The sequence below is a fragment of the Alexandromys fortis genome, unplaced genomic scaffold (assembly GCF_014885135.2).
Source record: "Alexandromys fortis isolate MF-2015 unplaced genomic scaffold, M_Fortis_MF-2015_v1.1 scaffold_1, whole genome shotgun sequence".
NCBI classification, from domain to species: domain Eukaryota; kingdom Metazoa; phylum Chordata; class Mammalia; order Rodentia; family Cricetidae; genus Alexandromys; species Alexandromys fortis.
In genome coordinates, this window is record NW_026067927.1 from 3349314 (window position 1) to 3373272 (window position 23959).

General features: G+C 47.2%; 1 protein-coding gene across 1 annotated transcript in view; it reads left to right on the forward strand.

The window, feature by feature from the left end:
- Positions 1-11954, forward strand: part of Nup93 (nucleoporin 93) — a 96780-nt gene extending 84826 nt beyond the window's left edge. Inside the window, exons 12-22 of the mRNA XM_050144249.1 lie at positions 368-461; positions 1709-1900; positions 2507-2633; positions 2753-2825; positions 3073-3117; positions 4304-4420; positions 5236-5354; positions 5971-6088; positions 6454-6537; positions 11125-11253; positions 11688-11954. Of these exons, the coding sequence (XP_050000206.1) occupies positions 368-461; positions 1709-1900; positions 2507-2633; positions 2753-2825; positions 3073-3117; positions 4304-4420; positions 5236-5354; positions 5971-6088; positions 6454-6537; positions 11125-11253; positions 11688-11798 (1209 nt within the window). The 3' untranslated portion in view covers positions 11799-11954. The remainder of the gene's footprint in view (positions 1-367; positions 462-1708; positions 1901-2506; positions 2634-2752; positions 2826-3072; positions 3118-4303; positions 4421-5235; positions 5355-5970; positions 6089-6453; positions 6538-11124; positions 11254-11687) is intronic.
- The last annotated feature ends 12005 nt before the right edge of the window (positions 11955-23959 follow it).

Below are 23959 nucleotides of genomic sequence, written 5' to 3' on the forward strand. Positions count from 1 at the left end.
AACTCAAGTTCTTCAGTCTCTTTACCTGCTTAATGCATGATGTTTGTGTGCCGATCAGGACAGGGCCATGGAATTTCTGTCTGTCAGCCTGCTTTCTGTTGTACAATTCCCACTAATGTCTACACAGTTAGCTTTCTTCTTCTTTCCTTCCCTTTCCCCCTATCCCCTTCCCCCTTTTCCCTTCCCTTATGCATTGGTAGGGATAGAATGGGCCTCAGGCATGCTCTACCGTGGAGCTACAACCCAGCCCCAGGGTCTCATGCAACCTCCAGCTCATACGGAGCATGGCTGCTGGACAGTCACAGCTGGACATATGGCTGCAGATGTAGTTTGTACCAATGTGTGTGTGTTTCCTTTGGGGATCTAGTTGAACCAGGTGTGTTTTGATGATGACGGCACCAGCTCGCCACAAGACAGGCTCACTCTCTCACAGTTCCAGAAACAGCTGCTAGAAGACTATGGTAAGATCCTGGACAGTCACCTTCTCTCCTTATTGGACACATGGCTTACCTGTGGGGAAGTCCTTCACACATAAACTCCTCTATTGAGTTTTAACCATTTTCAATCAGGCAGAGACTTACGCATTAAGAAATATGTATCAGTTGGGCAGTGGTGCACACTTTTAATCCCAGCACCTAGGAGGCAGAGGCAGGCGAATTTCTTGAATCTCTGTGAGTTCAAAGCCAGCCTGGTCTACTGGTCTCCAAGAGCTAATTCCAGGACAGGCTCTTCAAAGCTACAGAGAAACCCTGTCTCGAGGAAAAAAAGAAAAGAAAAGAAAAAATATGTATCACCTGTATACAATACTTGGGAGACTGAGGCAGAAAGATCATGAGTTCAAGGCCAGCGTGGTCTTCAGAGTGAAGCAATTTAGAGAGATTTTTGTCTCAGAATAAGAATTAAAGGGTCTGGGACTGTAGCTCCTTAGTGAAGTACTTACTGATATTCCAGAAGCCTTCAGATTGATCCATCTCTGGCACCACCAAAAGAAAAAAATGGGGGGAAATCTATGGCTTCCATGGTCATAGACTATAAACTTTTTCTAGTTCTTGCTGGGAGGGATGTGAATGAGGCCTTAGTTGTTGCTCCCTTAGGTCTTGCTAGTGTCATATCTGGCTACAAAGGAGAGACCTGTAGCTTTTCCCTTTGACCTCATTGGTGAGCAGCTCTGGGAAGTAACAGATCAGCAGCTACAGCTAGTGCTGCTGAGTTCAGAGTTCTGTGAATCAAGTACACTTCATTCAGTGTCTCTGTGGTTTCCATGTCTGTTCATACTGAAGACAAACTCACTTTGGAGAATTCAAACACCTTCAGTGCAAACAGCTTAAATCTTATGATGGGACTGCTGCTTGCCAGTCATGTAGTGAAGCCTAGAGAAAGTAGAGGAACTGGGTCTTTTTTTTTTTGTTGTTTTTTTGTTTTTTTGTTTAAGTCAAGGTCTCCCTTTGGCTGTCCTAGAACTCATTTTGTAGACCAGACTGATCGTAAACTCAGAGAGATTCACCTCTCTGCCTTTCTATTGCTATGACTTAAAATATTAGAGGCATGTGCCACCTTTCCTGGCTCCAGTCATATTTCATGTAGTTTACTGTGTCCAGAGTTGCTTCAGCTAGTTTAAGATCATGTTGGTATTTTCTTCCCACCCAACAAGACCAGTAGATACTGGTGGCAGCTTCCTTCTGAGTTGGTTTCATCTCCTCTCCTCCAGGCGAGTCCCACTTCACAGTGAACCAGCAGCCCTTCCTCTACTTCCAAGTTCTGTTCCTGACTGCGCAGTTTGAGGCTGCCATTGCCTTTCTCTTCCGTATGGAGCGGCTGCGCTGCCATGCTGTCCATGTGGCCCTGGTGCTGTTTGAGCTAAAGCTGCTTTTAAAATCCTCAGGGCAGAGTGCTCAGCTCCGTGAGTATTTAGTTCTTAGCTGGTAGAGGTGTACAGAGCACATCTTCCCATTGGTCATAGTGGCTGTGAAACGGCAAACCCTCAGGATTCGGTCATTTTAGAGCATTGTAGCCATTGAGCTTTTATATTAGTGTTACAAGTGCTTGTTTGTAACCCCTCAGCATTTCCTGGAATGTTAAAGGGTGATGCCAGGCACTACTAGGTTTGTGCCAGACAAAGTCTTCCAAGAGTCACGAATATCATGGCCACTTGGGATTTGATTTTAAAGACTTTGGAAACCCCAGCTAGCCTATCCAGGTGGGAGAGGCAGGTGGAGAGGCAGGCAGATGTGAGTGGGTGGGTCCTTAGTGGGTCAGTATATGAACCATGATGGTCAGGTACTAAGACATTTCCTGTAAAGGCCATCATGCTGCCCATTTATCATGGGAGACATTTTCCTCTACTGTCTGTACAGAGGAAAGTGAATGACAGTGGTGAGCTCCCACTGGGGAATGTGGAGTGAGTGGGCTGCAGAAATGCACACTTCTAGCCTGCACATCCAACTTCCGTGGGTTCTGGGGCTCAGAGGAGCTGTCAGAATGTGAGCCCTTCTGTTCTCATGTGCAGTCAGCCACGAGCCTGGTGACCCTCCCTGCATGCGGCGGCTGAACTTCGTGCGTCTGCTCATGCTCTACACCCGCAAGTTTGAGTCCACAGATCCAAGGGAAGCGCTCCAGTACTTTTACTTCCTCAGGTGAAACCTGCTTCTGCCTTTTTACTTGGCTCCCTTTTATTTCTTCATTCTGAGAACGACTCTAGGAGACTCTTGAGTGCATACCACAACCCACCCAAGCTGTCTCTGTGCTTTTGTAGGGACGAGAAAGACAGTCAAGGAGAAAACATGTTTCTGCGCTGTGTGAGTGAGCTTGTGATAGAAAGTCGAGAGGTAGGTCAGCTCTCTGCTCGCTCTGGGAGTTTTCAATGTGTTCTCCTGCGGTGCTCCTTGAGTATGTTGTGCATGGCCTAGAGTTAGAGGTGGGTGGAGCTTTCCTTGGTTTCTAACAGTGACAGTACTGATCCCAGTATCACCGTGGTCTAGTTTGTGCCCCTTGTCCTCCATGTTTTTCCCTAAGGAATTGTGTGTTATGTTTATTTCCTTGATCAGTAAGCTAAATAAATCTTTTCCTCCACAGTTTGATATGATCCTTGGGAAACTAGAGAACGACGGAAGTAGAAAGGTGGGTTAATGTGCCCCTAACTGCAGAGGACGAGTTACACTGTGTTCACATTGGACACAGTCATTCTAACAAAGATGAAATCACAGCCCAGCCAATGGACTTGGCTTTACACACATTTTTCTTTTCTTTAAAGTTTCTAAATTTGTGATTAGTGGTTAGCTTTTTCATATGTTCAAAGCATGCCTGTCATTTTTTTAAAAGCTAAGATGGCTAAATTTTTGCCATTTTTGACTCAGAAAACATGAAGAAAAGTAGGTTGATTGCTATGCCTGCTGTCTCCAGATGGAAGAGTTAGAAATGACTTCCCTCTCTCAGGACCACTTCCTAAGTACTCAGAACCCCTGCCGCCCTGGAGATGCCGTTCCCAGGGTCCTAAACAGTTCTCAGGGACTTGCCATGACCCAGCTTTCCCTTTGTGCCCCACAGGTACTCGCTTCTCTTTGTAAGATTGCATGGTTGGGCCTAGCAGCCCAGGTGAGAGGCCTGATGGTCCTGATGATGGGAGTCCATCTTCTTGGGCATTGTGCCAAGTGTTTTGTGGGTACTTTCTTAGTTAGAACAATTACCTACAAAGTGAGAACCATTATCTTCTTTTTCCCAAGTAAGAAAGCAGAAATAAGACAGGTTAATTAATTGTTTTCTTTAATACCACACAACTGGAATCTGAACATATATATTTTATTGATCCAGGGCAAATCACCCCAACTTGGTCCAGCCCCAGTGGAGCATTAGCCTGGATAAGCACAGGTGTTGCGTAGTCCATAGCCCCTCCCCTATCCCAGGGCCTCAGACTCTCCTGATCACATGCCTGCTGTTGGATGGTGATGGAGACTTTTTTTCAAAGTACTCACCACCACTTCGTGTCTGCTTTAGTATCTATCTTAGAAAGCAAATTGAAAGTCTTGAAAATAATTTTCTCATAACTTCCTGATTAAGAATCACTAATAATTTTACCTACTTTTAGTCGTTTTAGAAAGTCTTTCAGAAGCCACAAATGTGCCATAGCCAGCTCCACAGTGCTTCCAGTAAATGTGCCCCGTCTTTCTTTCCATGGTCTTGGTTGGGGTTTGTCTGGGAGATGAAAACGTGTTGAGTAGGGCAAGCATTTCCAGTTCAAATGCTTCTGTGTCACAGTTGCAGCTGGGTGATGAGTCTCTTCCTCCCCTTTGATAATTTGTCTTCACAGCCTGGAGTCATTGATAAGTTTACCAATGACACAAAGCCAATTATCAACAAAGTTGCTTCTGTGGCAGAAAATAAAGGACTATTTGAAGAAGCAGCCAAGCTTTATGATCTTGCCAAGGTAAATGTGCCCCTTTCATGCCTCTTCTCTGTGCTGATAGCTCCGCCAGCCTCTTAGCATTAATTCTCAAGCTTCAGCGCTATCTTGTTTATCACTGTCCCTGCTGGAATACTGTTTCTAGCGTATTAATGGTTCATTTGGGGTAAAATTCCCTTTTTACAGACGTTTTATTGCCCCAAAGGTATCTCTGACCAAAGAAGATAGCATACTGAAAGGCTTTCCTACAGGCACTGTCAAAGCCACCGTGGTTTCCTGTGGTAGCCTTCTACAGTAGCCAACAGTGCGTAGTCCAAGAGCCTGGGTTAATGCATCTCCCTAAGAATATGTGATGACTGCTGATGATTTAGGTGACCTAAAAAGGCAGGTTTCCTGGGACTGGAGCAATCGCTCACTGGTTAAAAGCACGTGTTACTCTTCTTGAGAATCCAGGTTGGTTCCCAGAATCCACTTGTGGCTCACAACTATCCATAACTACCAGTTGCAGAGAATCTGATGCCCTTTCTGGCCTCTGTAGGCAACAGGCATATGCAACATGGTGCATATACATATGTGTAGACAAAACACACACATATAAAAATAAATAAATCTTCTTTAAGTAAAGGAAGATTTTTCTAAATTTGAAAAGACTGTGGTTGGGGTATAATTAGGGCCTAGGAGAATATGCAGGTGGTAGTCCATTAGATGGACTGTCCTAGGCTGTTTCCAGTCTCAGTACACAGAGTTCCGTTCATCACCCCAGAAAGTTGCTGTTTTTATTTTGCTTATTTAATTTGTTCTTTTGTTGATTGTTTTCTTCATCTTAAAAACTCGAACAGAACGCTGACAAGGTGTTGGAGCTGATGAACAAACTCCTGAGCCCTGTGGTCCCACAGATCAGTGCCCCACAGTCCAACAAGGAAAGACTGAAGAACATGGCCCTTTCCATTGCCGAGAGGTAAGGCCAGGGCCAGTGGGCCTGGTCACAAGTCACTATGCCACGCTGCTGCATGTTCAGCTTCACTAGGTACTGGCAGACAGCTTCACAGAGGTTAATCTAATGCACCTTCTTCTAGAACACCCTGTGATCTTAGGGGTTTTGTGAGCACTGTTGGAGAATCCACCTTCCTCCCCAGTAAAGTCACTGAGTTCTCAGATTGTAACCAGCTTAACTCCAGAGGAGACTTGATTTGAGATGCTTTCCTGCAGCAACACACGCATACACAAACCTTTGGCAAGTGAGGCCTCTCCACTTAGGCAGTAATCCCCAGCATTGGTCTTCGGGGTTTTAACACATGGAGTCCTCATCTCTTTCCTAAAGACTTGGCTGCAGAGTTACTGGTAGACACTAAAGAAGCATGCTTCACTCAGAATGTGAGTTAGAGTGTTGCCAAATCTACATTACTCAGCCCTTTACAACGTCAGAAGTGAACACTGTTCACCTCTCCCTAGTGCCCGTCATCCAGAGAGCTTAGGAGGTTGATGCGTTTGAAATGCTGTCCCGAGGTTAGGGTTCTGTGGCCATCCATGCTCCACCATTGCTTCCCTCAGCGCCCCTCTTTTTTGTCTTTCAGGTACAGGGCTCAGGGAATAAGTGCAAATAAGTTTGTGGACTCTACATTCTACCTCCTCTTGGACTTGATAACGTTTTTTGACGAGTATCACAGTGGTCATGTTGACAGAGCTTTTGACGTGAGTTTCTGCAAGGAGCTTTGAAGTGCAGGGTATCACCACCGTGCCTGTCATGTGCGGAGGACAAGTGTGAGCCCAGGATGTGAAGATGCTGTACCCCTGCTGCCCCACTCGCTTTGCTTCTTTCCTCTCCCCTCTAATCTAGACACAGGCTTCTGAAAGAAGTGGGGGTTTCCGAATTTTAGAATTGGGTCTGGAAATGACAACAAAAATCCAGTTAGTAAGTTAGGATCAAAACTTTTCTGTACATGAAGAGTGCATTTTCTGTTAAAAGCCGTTTTTTCACCAGCTGGCTGTTGCCTTTGGGGAATGATATAACTCTGATGCTGTGTCATATGGGCTTGGTGATGTTTTCTTTTAAACAGATCATTGACCGCTTGAAGCTGGTGCCTCTGAACCAGGAAAGTGTAGAAGAAAGGGTGGCTGCCTTCAGAAACTTCAGTGATGAAGTGAGACTTTACTCATTACAGAATTGTTTCCTTCCTTTCCAAAACTGAAAGCTTAATTTTTTTAATTGTGTGTGTGTTGTGTGTTTTTGTATGTTTCCATGTATATGGGCACATGTGTGGGTGCATGTGGAGACCCTCAGATGATGATAGATGTCTTCTTCAGTTGCCCTACACTTTATATACTGGGGGACATAGGGTATAAGTCATGGGGTATATGTCATGCACCCTGTGGATACACTTCAGTATTAAAATATCTCACATACATAGACAATAAGAGAATTCATCTAGACTCACAGGTCAACCAAAACCCTGTTTCTCGAAGAACACATTGTATGAACTCATAGAACACCAGACAGAGAGCTGAAATTGAACCCGTTCTAGAAAAATGTAGTCTAGTTGGCTATCATAACTAGAACTCTCAGAGTTATTAGGTTCATTAAATCAAAAGGCTGGAGCTGGGGGCGGATGGCTCAGTAGATAGTGTTTGATGTACAAGTGTGAGGACCTGAGCTTGGATGACCAGTGCCTACCTAACAGTAGAGTATGCAAAGGTTGCTGGCCAAAATGCTGGGCTTCAGGTTTCCTGAGAGATACTTTCTCAAAAGGTAAAGTGCCACAGAGGAAAAAAAAAGAAAAAAACTAATATTAACCTCCAGTTTCAACACATACACACACAAGCATGTATTCCCACACACGTGTAAATACAGTAGGTAATTTTTTCTAAAGAAGCAAATGACCATGGACTGTTATCACCCCAGAAGCCCTAGGTTCACTGCCTCTCCAGGGCTTCAAGTTTGTCACCATCTACTTCAAGGTGCTCTGCTGGGCTACGTATGGAACCACTAAGAGTGCTTTAAATCTCTGAGCATCCAGGCCATGCCCCACAAGGTTCTATTTACCCTGCTGGGCTATAGCATGGTCTTCTCCTGATCATTCCATGTACACTCAGGTAAGAATTTTCTTTAGAACATAGATAATATACTCTGGACACAGCTGCCTGGGCTAGCTTCTCCACATGAGGAAGGTGTGACTGTTGGGACCATGGCACATAAGCTCAGAAATCGTCCTCTGTCATCTTTCACCTCACACAGGGAGAATTCTGCTATTAACCATCCTTCCTTTGTTATTTCTTACCCTCCCTATATACAAGGTTTGTTGCTTCATGAGCTAAAGTCAATACTAAGCTCTGTCCTATTAGGCTTCCCAAGGAAGGACCAGTGAAGACAGGTGGGCAGACCTGAAGCAATGGGGAGTTGTGGGGAACTGGGGAACCATATGCATCCCTTACCCTCTAATACTAGATACAGATACTTTCAATCTTGTTATGCTGGCCAGCAGAGCCACCATGCTTGGAGTTGGTGCCTGAGCTTTGGGCATGCTGCCCCACTAAAGTATCATGTATCATAAGGGAGCAGGGTCTGTTGGAGAAGAGGGCCGCTTGTCATCCTGGCCACCCAGCTAGCTTAGCCCCGAAATAACCACACAGAAACTGTATTAATTAAATTACTGCTTGGCCTATTAGCTGTAGTTTCTTATTGGCTAATTCTTACATCTTAATTTAACCCATTTCTATTAATCTGTGTATCACCACATGGCAGTGGCTTTCTGGCCCATCTGTGTCAGGCAGAAGATCCATAGCTTCTCTCTGACTCTGCTTTCTTCCTCCCAGAATTCAGTTCTGTCTTCTCCGCCTACCTAAGTTCTGCCCTGTCAGACCAAGGCAGTTTCTTTATTCATTAACCAATACAGGCAACACACATGACTCCCACATCACCTCCCTCCCCTTTTCTGTTAAATAAAAAGGAAGATTTTAACTTTAACATAGTAAAATTACATATAACAGGTATCAAGCAAGAGTTACAGTTACAATATTTCTATTTACTTTATCTTTTATCATAATGAAGGAAAACTATAACTATAAATTCTTCAACTCCATCAAAGACTCCAGAAGGTTATAATATTACCTAAGTAATCAGGAAGTGCATTATAAACAACTTCCAAAACTAGACAGAGATATCTCACTGCCTAGACAGTCACCCAAAGTTCTTCTGTATCGTTGGGGCATCCATCTTCAGCCTACAGGCCCATAGTATCCAGCAGACTTCTCCATGAAGCAGAAAATTTCAAAGACAGTTTAGTCACTTCTGTGTCCTGCAGAATGTCTTGCAGACTCTTTTATGAATCCCAAAGGACTTTTAGGCAAGTTCAACATTCATTTCTCTGTGGGTACTGCATGTCCAGTGAAGCAGCCCAGGTAAGAGCAGTTTTTTACCCAAATGACTAAGGAGCTTCTTCAATGCCCATCTTCCTCTTGAGTAATTGGTGCTGCCAGGAGCAGACATGTCTCACCGTCATGAAAAGTCCTAAGTTCTTAAAACATTTTAAATGCCATATTTTGTAGTCTTTGAAAAATATGAAGAATTCCTATCTAACTGAAATATGTGTCTATATATCTAGAAAATCTAACATGACTACAAGCTTGACTATTATAGATGACTATCTCTTAACCTATATTTCTTAATTATACATTACATTTTTAAATGAGCTACACAATCACAATACCTTAATCAAGATCAGAAATACACTTACAACAAAATTGACCTTAAATTTGTTTCAGTAAACCAAGATCCACACCAAAGCAAATGATACATTTCTATAGCATATCCCCCTTTAAATGTAAACAAAATTATAAACAATATTTGGGAATATGGGCGTAGATTTGTCCAAACTGCTTCCTGCTGATTGGGGGTGCTGTTAATCAGGTCTTTTATGGTGTATCCTGCGTGCTAAGTTCATCTCAGTCAGCAGCTGGGCGAAGTAATTTTTTGAGGGTATTCATGGCGACCTTTCAGGAGGCCTTGGTCCATGAAACCATATTTGCCTGGAAGCAATCCTCAGGTTCTCATCTTCTGTGAAAACAAAAGAAGAACCTCTTTTCCCAAGCAACTCGTTCTTAGACCCAAATTCTGAAGTCGAGATACCTTTATAATATACATGCTGGTTTAGCTTAGCAGCCCATACAGTGAAATGTCTCTCTGTACTTAGCTCCTTCACAGTCAAAAAAGTCAAAGAAAACACAATAATATACACATAATCCACAGTCTGTGAATTTTCCATCTTTACATGGCTCATTTTTCTTTATTCCCTTTAATCTATGATTATCTGTTGTTGAAATAAGAGCGGCGGGGCTGCGTCCCCAACACCCCAGCCGCTTGGCTAGCTTATGCCCGAAATAACAACACACAAACTGTATTCATTTAAGAACTGCTTGGCCCATGAACTCTAACCCTTACAGGCTAATTCTCGCACCTGGACTAGCCCATTTCTAATGATGTGTGTAAGCACCCCAAGGTGCGCTTACTGGGAAGATTCTAGCCTCCGTCCATCATGGTGTCTCTGCTCCAGAGAGCAGAGCTGTTCGGTCCCTCTGGAAGCAGAGCAGAGTCTGACCTCACTTCCTCTTCTGCCCAGCATCCTATTCTGTTTTCTCCTCCCACCAATGCTTTAACCTATCAGGGCCAGCCAAGCAGTTTCTTTATTGCTCAGCCAATGAAATCAACAGATTGATATGACACTCCCACATCAATCTGTATTCTGCCTCTTTAAAGACTTTTTTTTTAAAAAACTACTTCTTTTCCAACTCTTTGTACTTTTTCTTCTCTCTCCCAAGCCTGCATACATTTATCCAACACTGTGACCCATTTAGAGTTCTTTTATGTCTGAATCTGTCCTTACTGTGTTATCTGTAATTATCTTCTGATCAGAAGCATTTCTTTTTTTTTTTTTTTTTTTCTTTTTTTTCTTTTTTTGGTTTTTCGAGACAGGGTTTCTCTGTAGCTACGGAGCCTGTCCTGGAACTAGCTCTTGTAGACCAGGCTGGTCTCGAACTCAGAGATCCGCCTGCCTCTGTGCTGGGATTAAAGGCGTGCGCCACCATCGCCCGGCTCAGAAGCATTTCTTAAAATGCTAAGCAGCTTGGTCTCAGTGGCCCTGGGTGCTGGCTCTTGCCTCTCTCAGGCTTTAAATATGATGGAGGTAGTTCACCTCAGCTCTAGGACTGCCGGGTAGGAGCAGTCCTCACCACTTAAACTCTGGGTAGCACCATGCAGCATTTAAACTTTTTTTTTTTTTTTTAATAGTAAAAGCTAAATCCACCATGCAGCGCACTGCGTGGCCTGGAAATATCTCTGTGTATGGTGGCAGGAATTTGCCATGCTCTCCTACTTGTGCACGCCTAGTAGATCTGATACCGCTGCCTGCCCAGGCAGGGAGCGCTAAGCCGTGGGCATGGTCTCAGCAACTTTTCCTCCCCACCCCGAGTGGGTACACAAACTCCCGGGCCCACAGATGCCATTGAAATGCTCCATAGCCAGAGTTCACGCTGGCGGAATGGCCCAGAAAGCCGCGTTTTAAAAGGTTAGTGGCCAGTGAGTAGCAACTCCAAAAATTTGGTCCCACTCTTGACATCACAGTGCTGCTAGCTCCCTTTTGGTGGCTGTAGTTGTTTATCGGCAGCTATTGGATGTAGCATGACCAGGCAGAGGCCATGGTCCCTTTCACTTATTCCAGGTGTTTTTCTCTCTGTAGATCAGGCACAACCTCTCAGAAGTACTTCTTGCCACCATGAACATCCTGTTCACACAGTTTAAGAGGCTCAAGGGAACAAGTCCATCTTCAGCATCCAGGCCCCAGCGAGTGATCGAAGACCGTGACTCTGTAAGATCCCTGAGAAACATTGCTAAGAATCATTTTGCTGGTTTGCAATTGCCCAGCCCCCTTAGACCACATGATCCCAACCCTTCTTCCTTTGGGACCTAGCACTAGTATAAATCTTATACAGGAAGCTCTTGGAGAAAGCTTCAAGTGGTGGGATCACTGCTTTTCTCAAACCAGGGGGAGGAGTGGGGTGCAAGTCAAATAAAATGATAATTTGTGATTGGTTCCTTACAGTGTGTTGGGCTGAGACAGCTCTCTGGCAGAGCAAGCAGCCTTTGCTCAGTTGAGAGCTCTGACACCCTGTGGAATGTGACAGTGAAGGCTAAGGCATTCCTGACACCGCGTATACAGCGTAGAAGAGGCCGTGGTGGTTCTCAGTGCATCACTCTGCATTGACAGTTAACCAGCTTTCTTGTCTTGATCTTTTCTCTCAGCAACTCCGAAGTCAAGCCAGAGCTCTGATTACCTTTGCTGGAATGATACCCTACCGAACATCTGGGGACACCAATGCCAGGCTGGTGCAGATGGAGGTCCTCATGAATTAAGTGCTGTGTTGGATGGGGCTAGGACTGCCTGTACACTATCAGTATATTAGTATGTGGGCCAGCTGGGGTGGGCTTCCCAGTTTTGTTTCTGTTGTATTGTGTTTTGTTTTTGTATTATGTATTTTTGTCAGTATCAATAAATTTCTTTGATTTGTATTTCTTTTAAACATTTTTTCTTTCCTTTTTTTCTTTTAAAATTTTGGATTTTTTGTTTTGTTTTGGGGTGTGTGTGTGTGTGTGTGTGTGTGTGTGTGTGTGTGTGTGTGTGTTTATTCGGGAAATGTTGGCAATAGTTTTGACCCAGAGAAGGAGTTAACGTAGGTGTCTGTAATTTGGCTAATATGACTTTAAATGATTAAAAAATTATTCATCGTGAGCAAGGAATCAAAGCCTTTGGAGTCACATTCACTCAGATGCTGCAGTCCATAGAAGCAGAGTCACAGTGCATTTTCCCAAGGCTAGCTGAGTGTGACGTCAGCCTTGGGTCATAGACAGTCTGTGGGTGGACTGCTGTGCTGCTGTCCTGCTGAGTAGCCTTTGAGGTCAGGTATCCCCAGACAACCCCTCGTTCTTCAGCCAGGATTCCAGCGGATGGGTCTGCTGTTCCACAGATCCCGGAGGGTTCAAAGGTGGGCTTGGTACCGCTGGATAGAAACAGTGTGAGTGCCCAGCTCAAGGGGAATCTGGGGGAGCCTATCCACTGCTCTGCTCTGCTGTGAGCTGATGGATGACTTCACTCCCCTCTCAGAGAACGTTTAAGCCGCTTTCCCTTGCCAGGCAGTTCTACTTGGTGATCCGCTTCAGCACTCATGAAGGCAAGCTCATGGGCTCCTTCTGCATGTCTGACATTCAGAAACATTTTGGCATCTGCAGTCTGGGTATTTGGTCCCTGAACAATAGTTGTCATCTGTTGCGGACCCTGCTTCTCTCTCCACATCAGAGCCCTAAACTAGAAAGATCAAAATGAGCATTTGCTCCTGAGCGAGCCAGTTGGGCAGGGTCTGCTCTTCAGGATGTTGAACACTCTTGAACCCTTTTCCACGGGCTCCTAGGGGAAAATCTCTTACTAACGGAGAGTCACTCCTGCACTTTCTCCTTTGGGAAAGGACATGGATTTCAGGATGTGTAAAGGGCCCTCTGGTCCTATTCTGTCTTCCTTCCCTGGTCTCATCTTGTAGGTGAGACCCAAAACTGACCTTCCTTTGAAGTCTGAGAAGGCAAGCCCGCCCGTAGGAGGTTTAGCTAAGCAAGGTCTGTCTTGCTCATGCGCACCAAGATTTGACATGATTTGTTTTCACAGTGCTGTGATGGGAGCTCTCTAGACTTTGATAGCACATCTTGTCTTTATTTCTTGGTTCCTTCTCCATAATTAGAGAAAACTGGAGTTGATTGTGACCTCCGTGGCTTGTCTCTTCTTTACCCCATCTGAGTTAACTGAATTTGTCCTTGTTTTATGCAGTGCCGACTGCATGTAGGATAACAGCACAGATGAGGCCTAAAGCCAACAGGAAGGAAAAACAGCAGCTCAGGTAGTGGCCCGGAGCTTAGGAGTTAGTATGGGGAGACCTTTGTGGAAGAATGAGATAACTGTACCAAAAGGGTTAAGCCTCCTACAAGCGAATTCCAGTGCTTGCTCTGTAAAGTGATTCCATGACTGCATGTGGCATGCTGGGCCTGTGTGGAACTAAGAACACCCTGAGTTTGCAAGGCATGGCATTACCCTGTGTCCGGGAGTCATACATGTCTACAGCTTCATGACTGGGTGACAGATATGTAAACTCGAGCCAGCCCTGCACTCGCTTGTTCAGAGAATAAACCCTTTCCTGGGGCGTGGTCTGCGCTTTCATAGTTTACCTAGAGAAATTAGGAGAAAATAGCTCTTGGAGTCTCTTGTCTTTCAGGGCAGAAACTCTAATCTTGAACAAAAGCAAAGGTGCTTTGTAGAGGCTGTTTCAGTATCTCATAACTAACTCCTGGGGAGCCTCACAGGGAGGTACTGACTGCTCAGCACCTTTTCAGGGCCTGGAGATTTGATTTTTTCCCTGTTCTTTTCCTTTGTTTTTGTTTTGTTTTGTTTTCTCCTCCTCCTCCTCCAAAGTAGTTAGGTGACTTCAATGGGACAATGAAATGGAATTGAGGACCCCTCTTTGAGCATGTCTTCTGGTTTTGTGACTTCTGAGCTGGGGAGAAGGATGTCCATTGGAGGGCCAGAAGTGTCACTTCTCTGGAGGCAGAAGGCAGACCCCACTTTTGCCCCGTGTAAACTCAGACTCGAGCTGGAAAGATCTGTGCTGCCGTGATGCTTTTGCCCTGTCACTTTAAGCCCTAGGGTTGAGGTAGGGTTGAAGATATTTTAAGTAAAGAATTAAGGGTCCTCCCACAGTGCCCAGCATTGGCTGATTAGAATAACAAAGCTGGGTCTGTTCTTGCTTTGGGTTTCAGCATAGCCTGTCATAGCTCCTGGTTCAAACTCCCAAGACTGATTTAGCTGGATGCGCCAACTTCTGCCTCCCTAGGCTAGATCTCCACACCCGTGTTTCTCCTTGGGCGTCAAAGCCTTTGTATCTAGTTATTTCATTGGGTATTTCATGTCACTTGCCAAATTCCCCTAAGTCCATTCTATCCTAGCCATTCATGCTTGGAGCTTGCTGAATACTGTGCTAGAAATAGCCTCCAGACTGGCATGTCGCCTGAGCCTGCCAACCAACTGGCTACAGGGTGGACTGAGCCTCTGCTAGGGGATTGAGGACTGTTGCACACTTAGGGGTAGTGTGGGCAGAGAGACCTAGCATTGCTCTGGCATGCTTTGTTCCTGACTGCCTTTGCCCTTGAACACGGGTTTCTCAGGTGTGAGGCAGGTAAAAACATTTGCTTCTGATTTTCATTGACTTGTTGCAGCCAAAAGGGGGTTGTCACAACTCTAGATGGGGCATCTGGCCTCAGTGTGAATGTATTGTAGCCTTCTGCTGGCCCCGGAAGACCTAGCATAGCCTGGCTTTTAGTGGCAAAAGGTTGCGTGACCCCCTTCATTGGGAACAGATTTAGCAAGTGAACACTGAGTCACTTCTGGGTTGAAGATAGACAATGAGCAAATTATAGGGTCAGTTGGGTGTCTGCAGTGCCTTTGGCTTGGCATCTGCTGGCGCTCACTATTGGAGATGGAGCGCCTGGCGCAGGCTGACAGTTCTGCAACCACAGGAGCTCTGCAGCTACTTGGATGACTTGCACTTCTGAAGTAGCAGAAATGGCAACAGGATGAGAAGGCAGTAGCTGGAGTTCAGGCAGGCTGACAAATGGAACAATTGGTCACCTCCTGTGGCCTCCCAGGTGTTTTCCATCGGGGCTTTGAATGCTGCGTATGCTAGAAGGGGGAAGAGGCAAACTGCAGTTAATTCTCACTGATGAGTAGCTTCTGTTGGGAATGCGGTAGGCAGATTCTCTGCGTCAGTCGGTGGCATGGCTGGGTTCTTTCCTTCTTAGCTTTTCTGAGGTCACTCTTGTGGTTTGTGGGGAGAGGGAATGACGGGAGAGTCAGTGCATGTGTCACGTGTTCCTTTCCATGCAGTAACTTCTGTGTTTGCTCTGTTCAGGATGCTTCCTTCACCTCCACCCCTGTGTCCATCCAGTAAATGTTCTCCCAGTGTGCCATGGGCTCCCTTTGTTCAGTTCTTCAGTGGAGCGGGAGCTCCTTAGCTGGGGCTCCTCAGAAGGTGACAGGTAAGGGAGTTCCTTCTGTACTCCTGGTGTGGAAGGCTCCCAAGGCCTACCTGGTTCTTAATCTCTGGGTCTCTTCAAGGCACAGCAACCTCCTTCTGTAAGTATAGGATCCGAAGTCATTAATGACCTCAGATTCAAACTGAGGTGTGGTAGGCAGTAAACAGCATTCGCGTGGCATTCTGGATCTGGGAGCCTTTATTTGGGACCCTCATTGAAAAGCACTGGGGAGGCAATAGTAGGGGCTGCCTTTATCTCAGCTGATAGCAGGAAAGGCTGGGCCTGACCAGGGGGCAGGTGTTTCTTGACAGTACCTGCTATGCTTCTAACCAGGAAGGATGCTGTCAAGTTCTGGGCTCTGGTATTCTTCCTAGAGATATGCAAATGGCCAGCAGCACGGGGTGGTCATGTCTTTCTTTGGGGCCCAAATGAGATGACCTGAGCTCAGCCTAAGGGTTCCCCAAAAGTTTTCAACCTGTTCTTTGCTGGGGCCCTTGGAGGCAGACTGTTGATCCCGGAGTCGTACTCTGGACCAGTGCTCTCACACCCCTTGTAAAGGTTTCCTGATGTCCTCTGAACTCAGAGCACCTCCTGGAACCAGGCTGGCAAGGCTGTGGCCTTTGAAGGGACCTTGGTGAGGTGGGTAGAGTCAGAACTACTGCTGGAGCTGTCTCTTGAAGTGGCCTCCTTTTTCATGGAGACTTGGAAAGCAGACACAGGAGGATTACTTGAATTCAGTTCTAGGCCAACTAATTAAGACCTTGTTTTTATTAAAAAATAAATAAGTAAAAATAAAAGGGGGTAGTCATTGGTGACCCACCATGAATGTTACCACAGCTATTCCCTGGAAATGGCCAGGTTTCAGCAATAGAAACCCTTGGAAACACATGGACTGGTGCTGGAAAGAGAGGCCCAGAGCCTAGGAAGCTTTGTAGCAGCATGATTGAAAACTGTCCCCATTGCCCTGGAGATTGTCTAGAAGCTCCTCTCAATTCCCCACAGGTCCCTTTCTCCGGCCATGCCAGCCTGGGACATCCTCCTCACCATCTCTGTCCCTCCCTCGCTTGGAATGGGATCCTTCCATGAGCTCTCATGCAATTGGGCTCACTGGGTTTTTTAGAAAACTTTAAAGCAAACCAAAATTTTTCTAAGAATGGGTGTGTGATGTGTGGCCCTTTGGTGGCAATTGCAGCCATTCACATTTGAAAGCATAGACTTCCCATGAGAGCCTTGAGACTTCTTGCTGGAGTTGGGTGACTCTGGAGAGCAGATCCCTAGACATAGACGTGCCAGAGCTGCGGTGTGGGAGAGCAGCAGAACTCTCTCGGGAGAGCTGGGAGCTGGGTGAAGTTGCTTTCTACTTGGGAATCACTCCCTCAGAGACAGCTTGCTCCGGGGAGGGCAGAGGTACCAGCTCCCTTGCCCTCAGATACTAGGAAGCATCAGTTAACTCAGGTGACTCAGCTACCTGGAACTGTCGCTCAGGAGACCCTAATCAGGTAAAAGTCAGCTTGGGTCCCTCTTCCTGCTCCATGTAGGTGGCTCGCAAAGGTGATGGGGGTTTCCCTGTGTGGTTTAGTTAGCCCTTCAAAACAAGGCTTCATAAGGCTTCAGGGAGAGTAAGTAGCCCACATCAGGGTTGCCTTTTCTTCTGTTTCTTCTATTCCAGGACACAAAATTAGGTCAAAGCCGGTAGATCGGTTTTGCTCTTGGAGGACAGTTACTGATAATTGCAGCTGGTGGTTCCTGTTTCTTTCAGTGGCTGATAATTGGATAATGTAATTCAGCAAATGTTTGAGGGCCTGCCTGAGGCCAGACAATTGACTCAGCTTACAGTGTCCCCTTTCCTGGTACATGGTTCTAAAACAGAGTCACTGCCCTCTTAGGCAGTGAGAGGTCTCCTGCAGGTGAGTCTCCTGATTGATGGCAAGTCACCAGGAGTCCTGAGGCTGCAGATCCTCTCTCAGTTTGTGAAAACAGCCCTGGTTTCTGGGGAGCTGAATGTATACACCCAAACACTAATGAAATAGGCCAAGAAATGCCACAAGAGAAGATACACAAAAAGATGAAGATGGGCATGGGGGTGCATACCTATAATCTCAGGTACTCAGGCAGGAGGATTGCAGGCTGAAGGCTATCCTGGGCAATTAAGTCCTGAAACCCTGTCTCAAAGCAGAAAAGGACTGGGTTGGGTATCACAGTGGTAAGTGCCTGCCTGCCACCACAAAGCCATAGGTTCAGTCCCAGGATTGTCCTCCAAAAGAGGAAGATGGAAGGCAGGTCTCCCAGAAGCTGGGGATGGAGGAGCTCTCTGTATGTGACCCACAGAAGCAAACAAGATGAGTGACCGTCTGGCCAGCTTAGGCAGTGAGCACCAGGGCTCTGTTGGCCTGCTCCCTCTTCTCATGCTCCAGTGCTGCCGTTCACGTGGTAATGTTTCCTTGCTTGAAGCAGCAGCAGCCGAGGGACTAAGGTGAGTGGAGAACCTGACAGAGGCCACAGGGTTCCTGTCTTGTTTAAGGAGTATGTGGGGACCTGGATGGTGGCCCATGAGGCAGAGAGCAAAGAGACCACACAACTGCTGAGGCAGTGTGTCTAGGCAGAAACCTAGTGGCCAGAGTGTGTCTTCAGTATCTAACCAGAAGAGAAGAGATCTTTAAAAGCCACCTACAGCATAAAGGATATTTTCAAAAACTTACAAATCAGCATTCCTTTAGCAGGAAGAACCAGTTTCTGGGCTGCAAGGCCACACCTCCCGCCCAGCAGCCCCCAGCCCTGCTGACACCTGAGCTGCAGAGCTAAACTGCTGCAGTCCGCTCCAGTGGCCTGGGGAGGGGCTAGACACTGGCTGCTAGTTTTCAGATGTTCCTCAGTTGATTTTCCTCCCTTGCAGGATCAGGAAGCACCATTCTGACTGACAGCAGGGTGTGGTAAAGTAGCCCCTTAAGCTCCAGGGCACAGTTTGTTCAAAGAACCTTTGAGCTGTAACAAAGAGGTGAAAATTCAGCCTGACTAGGAAAAATACACCATGCCTAGGCCCATCTGGTCACTTTGCTTGGTGTCCCCGCCATGGTCAAGGCAGCCCATCCACATGGTTTTTTCAAATGGCATCAGATGGGAAGAGCCTTGTGGGGAGTGGAGGAGTTGAAGTCAAGTTTTCAGGATATCGCAGGTGAAGGACATCTGACAACTTGGGCTGAATCCCTAGTCCCAAACCCAAGGTACCCCTTGGTGATGTCTGCCTGCTTCTGCCTTTTTGAGCCTTGGCTGGGGCCCTTCACTGCCCATTTCAGTGCCTGCCATATGAAGTCCAAGCTCTCTGGGGCAAGAGCCCAGGCTTGTTCCAGGCAGTCTAAACAGCTTCCTGCTGGGAAACCAAACGCTGAGGGAACCAGTGTGGGTCCAGCACCCAGCTCTGCGGCCTGGTCTCAGGTGTCCTCAGCAGGTCCCCTGGTGCCGGAAGCCACCAGTAGGAGAGCTCTAGGAGATGGGCAGGGCACTTTGGTGTCATGTGAACACTATGCATGGCACTCCTAGAATTCTCTTGAGTGTTTTCTGTTTTTACATCGGCCTCTCACCTGCGAGCAAACACAGCCAACTCTGGTCTCTACTCGGAGTCTCAGCCTCCTTTTCCTGCCTTTGCCCACAGCCAACCATCGTAGTAGCTGCTCCCCAGAAAGCATACTTTAAACTAATCAGATTAGCCAAGGAGCTGGTTTTCTCACACCTGTTTTACATAGTAAATGAAGAACTGAATCTAGAAAAACACAAAACTCTTGTTTGCAGAGCCCTGTGAATGTCTTCTACAGTCCCTGCTCTGATGGTCAGCCCACAGATGGAAGGTTCTCCAAGTCTCAAAAGTATGTGTATGTGGCATGGACCAGGCTTGCTTCTCTCATCCTTCCTATTCCCTCTGTGGCTCCAGGACCAGGCGTTGCTTATAGCTAAAGAGGAACTGGGCTTTTAAAAGATGCTCTGAGGTTGCTTGCATGGTCCCTGTTGTAGGAGCAGGTCATAGGTGTCTAGATCCCAAAATCTCGAGACCATTAAGCTAGGTATAGTGACACCTGCCTATAATCCCAGTACTTGGGAGCTTGAGGCAGGAGAATTGCTGCAAGTTTGAGACTAACTTGGGCTACATAGCAGTTACCAGGCTAGCAATGGTTATATTGCAAGACTGTCCCAAAAATCAGGGGGAAAGTAATTAAATTGAGCCTGGCGATACACACCTGTCAATCTAGCACCTAGAAGATGGAGGCGGGAGGACCACGAGTTCAATACTGCCCTAGTAAATAAACAAAACAAAAAAGGCCATCACGAGCTACACAGTAAAACCCTGTGGGTTTTTTTGTTTGTTTGTTTGTTTGTTTTGGGATGTGGTCTAGGCTGGCCTGAACTCCCTGAGTAGCTAAGTTTAGCCTTGAGCTCCTGATCCTCTGGCTTCTACCTCCCAGAATCTGGATTATAGGCATGGGCCCCACACCCAATTTGAAACCGTGTTAACAAAACAAAAACTGTTGCGTAAATGTACAGTTGGAATTCAGGTTGAGACAGAATGACCATGCCTCCCCTCCTGGTTTGGGGCCGGGAGGGGTGTTCCCAGAAAGTTAGAAGGTCAAAGATGTTTTTAAAATGAAAGTTTAGATGTAAGGGAAGCAAACAGTGGCTGATTCATTGGTTTCCTGGCAGTCAGTGGGTTGGAAGAATTTACCTGTTACTGGAAACCTGAATTCTTAGAAGGATTGCTCCTTCAGTTTGTGTAGCTGCAGCAGGACTGAGCTCAGACCAGCCCTGCATTGAAAAGTGCAGCTAAACCTGAATGGAAGGCTAAAGGGTTGGTGGGGACTTAGTGTTTTGTGAAGCGGGAAATAGAAAAATGAAATCTCGGTCTCACCAGATAGCAATCTATTCAGGAGTCAACTTTTTGCCTTGGCTGCCACGAAGCACCAAGCTTAAATGATTATCTCTCTTTTCTTTGTTTGAGATATTACAAACACCTTATAGCATCCTTGCCCCAACCAGAGGAAGCCCCCATTTTCTGAACCTATGTAATATTTTATCCAAGGATTTATGCTTTTATGTCTAAATTGTAACTCGCGACTTTGGGTTTTGAACATCACACGTCTGAGGACACTAGCCATACTTTGTCCTGCTTATTCTCCAAAATGGTCACATTAAGTCTCGTGCATTGCCTATACCTCTGGAGACCTGTGGGGTGATGGTGGCCAAACAGCCAGGGGTCCTTCCTACCCTTGGTTTTAGCCAAAAGGCCAAGAAATAATCTGGAGTCCTTTCTTTAAGCATGCAGATGTCTTAGGGGCTACACATTTCCGTTTTGCATCAGCTGACCGTAGTTAGTGCCCGGCTGTGATAATGCTGTCTAGGACCAGGATACAGCAGGCATGGCCATGTGCTGTGCAAGGCTCCAAGGGAATGCCAGTGGCTCAGCCCTGTTTCTGACTTCCCAGGGCTGCCATGCTCCTGATAACGCTGTGCCTTCCCTGCTCCTGGGAATACTGGGTAGGATTTGGATCTGTCTCCCTTCAGTGGAGTCAAGTCTGTGAGCCCCTAGTGGGCAGGGATCCAGCTTCATGTTTGGCAGCCCTAGGCTTCTACTTGGTTCTGACCCAGGGCAACTCCTGGCCAGGGTAGACGTTTGCATGGGTTTTCTACAGTCTCTGAATGGGAGGAGCCACGTCCCCCAGGAGGAAGCCACGCCCCCAGAAGGAAGCCTCACGGTTCTGGTAGGTTGCTGCAGCTGGTGTTGTGAATCAGGCCGACGAGCAGCGCATCCTCTTACCCGGCTATTTCACGACACCAGGGTTGCATCCTACCCATCCTCTCCAGGAAAGCCTCGCGGGACCACAGGACACAGGAACTTGGGGACAGGGTAGCTTGGGGTTAACTGCCTGTGAAAGGTGATGTTCAACAGTCCATGGCATCTCGGTCATACAGCTCCTCATTGTCACCCGAGCAGCTTTAGACAAATGCCAGTGTCTGCCCTCTCCCTACTCTACCAAGCCACGGAGGCGCTGAGTGTGACTTCAGTCAGCACTCCCAAGCGGCTCTAATCCACGGGCAGCAGGAGGGAACCAGGTGGGCCTGTGGCTCAGGATTGAGCTGATCCCCCGTTCTTGTCTAACCATGCCAAGGCACCCGCTTGCCCTCCCCAGGCTCCCTCCTTTAGATTTGATGCGCACCATACCACTGCTCCTGGCACCAAGACACCCAGAACAAAATCAGCTCCTTATCCTGGCACCCTACCCAGGAACATATTCTCCCATGGAGAGCTCCCTTCACTGCCTGCCCCACCCCCCAAAGAAAACCAAACCTGGTCTCATACAACTCCACAGAGATGCTAATGCTGCCATCTCTGTCTGCAGGACACCTATCATCTTACCACCCTAAAGTTCCTTCCAGGCCTGGCCACCAATCACTGCATATTGAAGAAACCCCTGTCTGGTCTCCCTTAGTCCGTTCTTTACAGAACCACCAATGTGATCTATGGCAACTCCAAATCTGACCATCATCATATAATAAGTTATAACTTGTAAGATGGTCTTTGAGGCCCGAATTCCCTCTTCCAGGGACACACCTAGTCTGCTTAGTCCTAACACCCAGACCTCTCTGCTCTGTTGGAAGCCCAAGCCTCACTTTGCACTCTGGGCCCTTTGCTCTCTTCCTGCCCGACTCCCCACCTCTTGCAGATCCTGCTCACATATGGGTGGCCAAGCTTGAGGGTTTCATCCTCAGAGACCTAAGAAAAAGCTTTATTTTCTGCATAGCACTTTCTTCACCAGGTGTATTCTGACCATTGTTCGTGTGTTTATTATCTGTCTCTCTCTAGAATGTGAGCCCCCAGAGGGCAGGGCTTTGTCTTGTTCCGGGAAGGGGCACTTGCTCAGCCAGAAAATAGTATTTGGTTGTTATCTAATAAATGTGGTGGAATGGAGAAACAGCCCCTGCAGTCTGGATTCCCGCCATCGCTTCCCTGTTCGTCCAATCCATCCACCTCCTTCCCCTTTCCTACCCACTTTTCCTCTCTGCTCCCATCTCCTGTGGGATCCTCTCTTCTGCTGGTGGCCCTCTGTGGCCCTGGAGATAACAGGCCTGAGTTGGGGGTCTGCAGCCTGCCCTCCTGTCCTCGTGGCTCAGCCCCTGCAGTGAGGATTTTTTTTTTTCTGATTCCTTGAGTCTCTCTGCTCCTTGACTGCCCTGTTTCCCCTGAGAGCCAGGCTGAGGCTAGGCAGGAGGGATCTAGCTGACCCTGGCACAGGTGCCTTGCGGCGGCTGCAATAACTAAGGCTCATCCAGTGGGGAAACTTGCTTAAAAGCGCCCCAAAAGCAAATAGAATGGAAACTCTTTAAGGCCCAATCCCAAATCTGTGCTCAGAGTAGGGGGTCCTGTGTCCTCTCCGAAGCTGAATACAGGAGGGGAGAGACCGTGTGGCCCAGTGCTATCTCCCTAACAGGAGGAACCCGTCCCAGGTTTATCAGAGGGACTGCATCCCAGCAGCCACAAGCCTTGCCTACTCCAGAGAGAGTACTGGGCCAGAAGTTTCTAGAAATAGCCTCACACCCCTCCCAGCTGACACAGGTACTTTGGGGAAAGGAAGAAAGGATAAGCCAAGGTCACTCAGCAATTTCACAGCCTCTTACTCCTGCCTGGAAACTAGCCCTGGCCCTTTCTGCCCCAAGATCTTTATCAGATATTTTCCACAGCTGCCAGGGCACGCAGTGTTAGAACGATGTGGGGATGTTGAGCGGCTGTGATTTTTGCCAGGTAGCTGGAAGTTTAAAACCAGTGGATAAGATCTGCCTCAAGGGCAGCGGACCTGTTGGGAGGAGGTGGGGGAGGCTTCACAATCTCACCTCCTGCCAAGAAGATAGAAAATGGACCTGGAGGGGTCTTGGCCTGAATCCTTACTTCAAACCTTCAACCCTGCTGGGAGCCGGCAGGGAAAAGGGACACATATGTCCACCTTTGTATGTTTTCCTCTCCTCACTGCTAATGCCCAGTAGAGGCACAATCTGTGCCTTGGGAACCCCAAAGCGCCCTTGTATGCCCCTCTCAAGGGTAATCCTGCCAGTCAGGATTTGCCCTCCTGGGTTAGCCCTCCTTGGTACTAGTCACCTTGGTTCATGGACTGTACAACCAACAAGCATTTATTGGGCATCTGTCCGTTATTCTGGTTGCCTGAGGTAGTCTGAACAATAGGGCAAGGTCGCTTTGTGGCTTCCATTCCAAGAAATTGGAGGGAAGACATGCCCGTCCACAAATAAGAGGACTGAGGTCTGAAAACCTTTCCAAGCTCATTGGGTGACTCTGTGACAGTCTGGGCTCTAACTGGCCTCAGCAGTCTCTGCTGGCCCTTCAGCTGGACATGCCTGTTCTGGTCCCTCTGGTCCCTCTGGCCCAGAGAGAAGCAGGGGCCAGCGGGGCCTCC